The 9,148-nt window shown below is 37.4% G+C and overlaps 1 protein-coding gene and 1 long non-coding RNA gene across 5 annotated transcripts in view; one reads left to right on the forward strand and one right to left on the reverse strand.

Annotated features, from left to right (window-relative positions):
- PKN2 (protein kinase N2) overlaps positions 1 to 9,083 on the reverse strand; it is a 161,015-nt gene extending 151,932 nt beyond the window's left edge. The window contains exon 1 of the mRNA XM_007978053.3: positions 8,670 to 9,083. Coding sequence (XP_007976244.1) covers positions 8,670 to 8,717 — 48 coding nt within the window. The 5' untranslated portion in view covers positions 8,718 to 9,083. The remainder of the gene's footprint in view (positions 1 to 8,669) is intronic.
- LOC103224485 (uncharacterized) overlaps positions 7,896 to 9,148 on the forward strand; it is a 173,985-nt gene continuing 172,732 nt past the window's right edge. For all 4 annotated transcript variants that reach the window (XR_012090039.1, XR_012090038.1, XR_012090037.1 and 1 more), the window contains exon 1: positions 7,896 to 8,149. This is a non-coding gene — a long non-coding RNA (uncharacterized lncRNA). The remainder of the gene's footprint in view (positions 8,150 to 9,148) is intronic.

Here is a 9,148-nt window from a genome sequence, read left to right on the forward strand (position 1 = left end):
GAAAATACCTAAATAACTGCTCACATAATCTTACGGAATATACTGCCCTTTAAACAAAAGAATAAAATATTATTAATGACTAATAATTAGTTTGCAACGGAGAGATATGGAATTGGAAAATAAGCAATTGATGAACTGTATAATTTTTGCTATTTCTTTGCTTCTGAATTTACTCATTAACTAAATTAACCTAGCATTTGAGCGCCTAGTATGTGTGAAGCAATACACTATTTTATACAACTTCCTATAGTTGTTCATTTGGATAGTTTACAAATCCCTAGGCCATAAACTATTAATATAACTTTACCCTTTCTATTCCAAATGTACAATAGATAGTAAATGCAAGCCTGTTGATGATAATGATGTAAATTATTCCAAGTATTTGCCAAAGAAGGTAAAAGCATTTAAAACTGTCCCTCCCACACAACCCCAATAAAAGAAAGTGAAAAAGTTAGGAACTGAAAGACATTCACAATGTACACACAGGATTAACATAAGCAATATAAAGAACTCTTATAAACCAATAAGAAAAACAAAAATAGGCAAGAGACATAAATAGGAATTTCACTGAAAAAGCCACATGAAAAAGGCCGGCAAACTTAAAAAGAAGTGTTCTACATCAGTGACAACCAGGAAAATGTGCATCAAGATCAAAAATAAGGCAACATTTTACACCCTTTTGATGTGTAAAACTTAAGAAGAGAATATCAAGTGTAGGAGAGGATGGATAACCAAAGGATCTTTTATTTCATATATTGCTAATATGAATATAAATTGGTGTAACCATATTGAAAGTTCTGCATCATCTCTTAAGTTGAACATTCACCTACCCTATGAGGTAGCAATGCTACCTCCAGGTGTATAATAGAAACTGTGGCACATACACAGTAGGAAATATGCACAGACTGTCCATAGGATCTTTGCTTATAATTACAAACAAAACAAAACAAAAAACAGAAAATAACTGCCCAACAAGGGAGAGTGGATAAATATCCAAACATCCACCAAAGGAGAGTTAATGAATATTTCACTCAATGAAATATTATACAGCAATTTAAATGAATGACTATAGCACCATGCAAAAATGTGGATCAATCTTATTTATAATAGGTGAAAAATCAAGTTCAAAAAGATTTTATTCACAATTCTATACAAACAACTAAAAGACGTTTAGATTTATATGTCCAACTAACCTATACACAGTAGTCTCCTTTTATCCACCGAGAGACCCTCAGTAAATGCCTAAAACCATGAACAGTACTTAACTGTATATACACTTTTCCTTTAACATGCATACTGATGCTAAAGTTTAATTTATAAATTAGGCACAGTAAGCGTTAATCAACTAATAAAATAGAACAATTATAACTATACTGTAATTACAGTTATGAGTGTGGTCTCTCTCAAAGTATCTTAGTACTTATAAATATCTTATAGTACTATACTATACTCACCTATTTTTGGACCACAGTTGACCATGGGTAACTGAAACCGCGGATAAGGAGGGACTACTATAGTAAGGAAGAGAATGAACACAGGACTCAAAAATGATGACCTAGATGACAAGAAGGTGGAAATAGAGGGATAGAATAGAGGAAAACTATAGGTAGGTTAAAGTTCCTAGCTTGTTTTGAGAGAGGGGGAGTGGTGGTCCATGAGTACTTATTAAAATGTTTGATAGACAGATGATTAATCCAAGCAGTGTGCCTGATGTTTAATACATTTTTTAAAAATACAAAAGTTGCATAAAATTTGTTCAATGACAATTCTGAAACAGGGAGAACAAACACCTCCTTAGAGAATCCCTAAGGAAGCAACTACAGGGAAGGGAAAACAACATGATTCATGTATAAAATATACGATACTCAGGCCAGGTACAGTGGCTCACATCTGTAATCCAGGCACTTTGGGAGGCCAAGGCAGGTGGATCGCTGGAGTCCAGCAGTTCAAAACCAACCTGGGCAACATGGCAAAACCCCGTCTCTCCAAAAAAATATAAAAATCAGCCATGCATGGTGGCTCACACCTGTAGTACCAGCTACTCGGGAGGCTAAGGTGGGCAAATCACTTGAGCCCAGGAGGTAGAGGTTGCAGTGAGCTGAGATCACATCACTGCACTTCAAGCTAGGTGACACAGCAAGATCCTGTCTCAAAAATAAAATATATATATATATAAAACTTTCAGCACATGTATTGTGTGGTATGTCTTCTATAATCAAAAATAAATTCCAAATTTTGTCATAACTACATTCCATTAAATTAAGGTATATATGAGCCAGGGCAGTAAAACTTTCACCAATTTGATAAGTCACTGTCAAATTTCCAAAAGAGATAAATCCTAACAGTATTATAAAAGTCTTGTATATCCACTCATCTTTATGAGGCACTTCAACACTACCTTCACATCTAAGGTGTTTACTGTCATCAAGTACACTGTCCCATGCTTTCCTGATCTTCATTTTTTACAGGCAATATTTATGTATATAATGTCACACAAATTTCATTTTTGTGATTGCAAAAAAAGCCAAGTATGATAACAGAGCTAGTTTCAAACAAGATGTCATCAGATAAAATTAAGAGAAGCTAGACATGCATCAAGATAAAGGTTCTCTATTTCTGTTTTATTAAGGAATTACTTTTTCATTAGTATATTTTTCCCACTCTCAATTTTAAGTCTTTTTGAAGCTTTTAACCAGTTTTCAACTTTGCTGTCAAGTTTGAACTCTGCTGTATATCAAAAGTTAATCATATTAAATGTCATATACTCTAGAGTAAAACTGGTTTTTGAAATAATATAGACATTTGACAATTATCAGCACACTATATTTTATGAGGGAATAATGTATAATTAACTGTTTTATTCAAATACCATTTATGATATGGAAGTAACATTATTTTAGGTGATGTTTACAAACTACTACTCTATTTGTTTAAAAGTAAACATGCTTCTGATGAATGGCATGAAAATTTACCATTGCCAAATTCGAAAAGCAGAAATAAGAGAGCCCAAGGAATCAGATGCTAAGCTCTGGGATAAAGAGATGATGTCTAGAAGGTGTCCCTACTTCTCCCTATTTCAACACTATGTAAATGGTAGGAATTGCATGACACTAGACCTAATCTCTATAATACTAATGAGAGATGATCAAAAAACAAAAACAAAAACAAAACACCATTGTAGAGCCATCATTTAGTAATACTAGTTTAACACAGAGACTTTTATCTTGGTAGTCAAGAAATACTTAGAAAGTTATTTAGCAAGTTTAATTCAGTAAAGTATGCGCTGCAATTTACAAACATCGTGGTAGTCTATAAGAGCAGCATCAAACCTAACCTGAAAAAACACACGGTATTGATATATTCAAAGAAACTGTTGCTATACTTCATTACTGTCTATTACTAAATCCATACTACTGCACTTTTCTTTGAGACAGGGTCTCACTCTATCACCAAGGCTGGAGGTGCAGCCGCATGATCTCGGCTCACTGCAACCTCCACCTACCAAGTTCAAGCAATTCCTGTGCCTCAGCCTCCCCAGTAGCTGGGACTACAGGCGCACATCACCACACCGGGCTAATTTTTGTATTTTTAGTAGACAGGGGTTCACCATGTTGGCCAGGCTGGTCTCGAACTCCTGACTTCACGTGATCCACCTGTCTCAGCCTCCCACAGCACTGGAATTACAGGTGTGAGCCACCGCGCCCAGCCTGCACTTTTCTTCTTAAGAAAGCAGTGACTCATAATTGAAATATTCTGAGATTTAAAAAGTTAAAAAAAAAAAAAAAAAAAAAAGCTCATTAGATCCACTCATCTAGAACCAGTGGCAAGAAAAAATTTTTTAACCTACTGTGATTTCTGTCTTAAAACTCTCTGAGCTTCATTTTTCTTCAAAATTCTAGTAAGTAAAATGAGATGAAAAAAAAGAAAAAATGGACTCTACGGCCATGGGACTTTTAGGTGGGAAAAGTCTGTCAGTCTTCAAGTGACAGAACTGTGAGCAACTTTTATTTTCTTTTGTGCTTTTCCACATTTTCTGGATTTTCTGTAATACATGTGCATTACATTTCTAATTTGAAAACAATGTAAAGTCTGTCTTAACTACTCGGCTTACCTTCTCATACTACCATCCCCCAAACCACCCTAAAATTGTAATCCTCCCAACTCAGACCTTCCACTTTCCAGTGTCACTGCAAAATTAGACACCACCTTCTAATTTTCCATTAAATGAGTAAACTACCAGTGTGCTATATGGAAGAACGATGTAACTGTTATAGAAATCCGTTTAGTACTTTTAAAGGGAATATTTTTGGGAAAAGGGATTAGAAACGTAAATTAAAGAAAACTACGTATTCATATGTCAAAGATAATGAACTTCTCTTAAAATAATCTAGACATCCTTCATCCTAGGTGACAAATGGAGCCTTCTCATCAATGTATTGTGCTCCTACTAAGTGTCAAACACAGAGCTAGGTTACATATCAGTATAAAATTTTAAAGCAAAGCACAGACAGTCTACAGAGTAATGTCAAATCTTTTGGGAAGTTTTGGGCAAGCATGTGACACCTTTCATGAGAAACAATAATTCTTAATGAAGAAATCCTGTAAAAAGATTATTTGTACTATGATTATTTGTGAAATATTAGACCATATTTACAATAATAAAATACTGCTACATTATAGACTACCCAGTTGAACGTAGAAATCATTTTTCCTTGTTACAGATGGAGCTAACAAGTTAAGTTAATGTTGGTAAATTACATTTTTGGCCAATCTGTAGAAAGTTCACACCACTATAACATTAGATGCAAAATATTTATAGTTCCCCAGAACTGTGGCAATTTAAAGAATGGTACAGTGGGGCCGGGCACAGGGGCTCACTCCCAGCGCTCTGGGAGGCCGAGGCAGGCAGATCATGAGGTAAGGAGTTCAAGACCACCCTGGCCAACACAGTGAAACCCCATCTCTACTAAAAATACAAAAAATTAGCCAGGCGTGGTGGCAGGTGCCTGTAATCCCAGCTACTCGGGAGGCTGAGGTAGGAGAATCGCTTGAACCTAGGAGGCGGAGATTGCAGTGAGCAGAGATCGCACCACTGCACTCTAGCCTGGGTGACAGTGCGCGAGACTCCATCTCAAAAAAAAAAAAAAAAAAAAAAGAAATAGTGTAATGGGAAACATACAGACCTGGGTTCAAACTCAGACACACAATGTAACCACAAGCAATTTACTTAATATTCTTGAACTTAAGTTTCCTGATCCACAACATGAAAATAACACCTACCTTATTGGATTGCTGTAAAGATCAAATGAGGTGTATAGGATACTAAGTACAATGTCTGATATATAGCAAATAATTTTTAAAATGTTGTTTGTACTCTCTTATAATTATCCTCTAGTACAATTATCTATACTCTCTTCTGGAAAGCAAAAACCTATCTTGTCATCTTTATATCCTCCAACATAGCTTTGGTAGATACTACATAACTGTTTGGTGAAATTAACCCCCGTAATTTAAGGGTAACTATCTCAACTTTCCACTTGAGCAAGTTACCTCTATCTAAATAAAATCTGCTGAGAATGGAATTTAAAATTCCCAGACCAACACTTTATTGGGCATTTTGATGAAGAAAATGAATCTCCAATAATCAACAAGATAGCTTTATTAGTACGCTGCTCAATATTTGGTCTGCATTCTACAAAATTACCATTGTAGCCAACACTTTCATTTTGAGAATCTTTACAGTTTTCATTAATCCAGGTTCCTTGGAAATAAACTTTAGTTTCTTTGGCATTGCAAAAATGTCTAAGTCTTCTGCTATACTTCAAATAAAAAATAGAGAGAATACAACACAACAAATTAGTTATGAGATAAAAATTAGAAATTGGCCATTTTAAACAGCCAATTTTTATTTTTACTACGGTAAATATTCTTCCTTATACCTTGAAACCTCTAGCCACCAAAGTTTACATAGTTTATTAACGCCCCCTTGTTGAATAAGCCACCTGAATTACTACCAATACTTAAAAACATTACTCCATGCTATTACAGTAATTAACAGGACAGAATATTGTCGTTTCAGATTTTCTTACTTTGCCTTTCCACGACCAAAAGCTAATTCCAGCTCAAGCAGTGGAGTATTTCAAACTCTACAATTTGAAAAAATAATGAAAAGCTGGATATATTTCTAAATAAATATCAATTTCATTAAAGGTAGGTTGTAATATGTAACTTTCAGAGTAAAACAAGTATTCCTGAGACAGGATACATAGCAAAGTAACAGTTTTAACCATTAAATACATCTTAAAACTGGCTACAGAATTTCTTAAATACTTAAAATCTGTATGGCAGAAAAGAATTAAGAATGTCACATTAAACAGCATTTCAGTCTAAGTTCAAACAATTTAGAAGCTTTTAAAAAACTGATTCTTGAAACGAAAGTTTAATAAATACTTGGTTACTGTACACTAAGTTTCAGGACCCAATGAAATAAAATGTTTGAACGGATGGAAATATTTGGTGAAGCAAACTTTATGACTATCTTTAGTGTTGATGTAAGTAATATTCTCAAAAATTTTAATAAACACGATAAAGTTTAAATGCAATAACTTTTATCAAAACTGGGAGTCAAATAAACCAAGAAAATGACTTGGATATATGACAACCTATAAGGTAACACTTAATAAAAACTATTTTTTTTTCTGGAAGGGGTTATATTTCAGTTTATCTAGAAGCTTAACTTTAGGTGTTCCTCTATTTTGGTCGTATTGAAAAAAAAAGTCATCATATTGAAAATTTCCTCCTTCTTTGCTTGCTTCCTTGTTATTACCAAAATTGATCTTTTTAATTAAAAGATCCTAAATGTTGTATTTTAATACACATGAAAATATAATTTTCAGTTCCAGTGCCGAAGTCGGTGTCTTTTATGCCAACTTTCTATAAAATACAAGTAACAATGCCAAATATATTATAACTCTAACACTGCTCAATTCAAAAGAAAAATGACCCTATCATCCTTCTCAATCAAAACCAAAATATGTTTTTCATGGTTCAAGACTAGGTAATGTAAAGTATTTCCCACTTGCCTCACATCATCTCCATTTTAAAAGCTGATGCAAATTATTTACTATTAATAAAATAGTAAATTACATTCATTTAGCAAATGTGGTATGCTGTAAGATCTGCTTATAAAAGGCTAACTGTAATTAAAATATTACATAGCAACATTTTCAATTATATGAAATTCAGCTTTGCATTACCAAAGGATTCTAAATGTGCAACACTGCATTGGTATACATTGTTACAATCTCTATTTTTGTGGAGGAATATCAACTATTATACCAACGTTTTCAACCTTACGTCTGACTGCACAAGAAACCAAACTTATAAAGAGATTTCTTAAAAAGTGTATTTAAACAAGAAATTTAGATGCAGTTGCAATACTTAATTTTGACATCAAGAATTAACTGTTTCAGAATTTCTAGATTTAGTCTTTCTTTAAAAAATTAACTGTCCAACACACAAAAAGACATGCAAGCATGCTATTTTTCCCCTAATTCCCATCTACAATCTTCGAGTAGCTAAAAGATAACTATATTAAAATAAAGCAAAATAACTTTTAAGTCAAAAAAACATAAAATTTTAACATTTTTGTTAAAATTCATAAGTAAACACTTCTGGAACACTGCCAAGTAATGAAAAACCCGACAGGATAGCTTAAGTCCCCATGTACACCATAGAGATCTAAAAACGAAAATCGTGCCTACATCATCAAATATTTAGCTGGAAATGGGAAAATAATAATACTGCTACTCGACATGGACTTAACTAAGCGATCTATTTTGCTCTTATCTTTTGCAGACATGTGGTGCCCAATGTTTTCCCTTAGTCGACTGCTTTCTCATTAGTAAACAACTTATATAGCTCTTTCTCTGGTGCTCAAATGAGAGGGAAAATGAAAGTCTGAAAAGCATCAGCATCTGAGCTTCCGGATCTGGGCAGGGGTAGCCGAGAAAGGCACCGTGTATCTATCACTTAGTTTTAAAAAAAAAAAAAAAAAGAAAAAAGAAAGGAAAAGAAAAAGATAACTCTCAAAATAGAGGAAAGAAATTCTGTCACCTGAAGAGGGCCGGCGAAGTGAAGCAAGCATTTGGTGAGACTCGTTTTTTTAAAAAAAACTTGTCTAGGGGCTGGAAGTTATGGGGGCGCTCTTTGTGCGGAGTCTGAGGGGAGGGGGAGGGACAAGAAAACAGCTTGGGAGTCATTCAAAAGAGTTTAAGGAGCCGAGTACGGAGGAAAGGCGGGGCGGGGCCCAGCCGCGCGAAGGGAGGGGGCGACAGGGGCGTTCGCGGGCAGCTCTGACACCGCGGGAGGGGGCGACGGGCCGGCCTCTCCAGGGACCGGGCGAGAGCAGGCTCCAGCTGCAGCAGGGCTGCAGAGATGGGGTTCCCTCTGGTAGGCAGAATCAAAGCAAAGCGGTGGCAGGCCAGGGCTTTGGCGGGGGAGAGGGTCTGGCTCCCGAGGGAAGCAGTTCCCGAGTGACATCCCGGACTTTCCGCACTTAGCGGGCTAGGGGCGCGGCGGTCGCAGGGCTTTCCTTGGTCCCCGACGTTGCGCGGGGCTCTCTCCCTGTCTACTCCGCCAGCGACTCTCGCCAGGGCCGCGGCCCTTACCTGCAGTTCCGTGAGCATAATCTCCCCCCGTTCGGGGTTGGACGCCATTGCGCTCCGGTATGGACTCCGCACCTGGAGGCGGCCGCCGCTGGCAAAGGGAGAAGGCGGGACGGGGCTCAGGGTGGGGGGTGAGGAACGGGGAAAGAAAGAAAAAAAAAAAACACAAAAACTAGGGATTCATGGAGGCGCAGCCCCTGCTGGAGGCGCGGCTTATTCCGTCCGGTTCATCGAGAGCGGCGGGGGAGCGAGGGCACTCGTAGCGGGCTTCCTCTCGCCGCCCGCCCGCCGCCGCCGCCGCCCGCACCGGACTGTTCGCCTAGTCGCTCCCTCTGGGCGACGCCAGGAGCCGCCTCAAGTCTCTCCGTGCGGGGCGCTGCGGCAGCGGCTGCAGCTCCTCCTGTCGCACCATTTGGCTGTCACCGCGTCGCAAAAGCGGCCTCACTTGGCGGCTGCCAGCACACGTGACGGCGGCAGTCACT

Source organism: Chlorocebus sabaeus, chromosome 20 (assembly GCF_047675955.1).
Source record: "Chlorocebus sabaeus isolate Y175 chromosome 20, mChlSab1.0.hap1, whole genome shotgun sequence".
Lineage (NCBI taxonomy): Eukaryota > Metazoa > Chordata > Mammalia > Primates > Cercopithecidae > Chlorocebus > Chlorocebus sabaeus.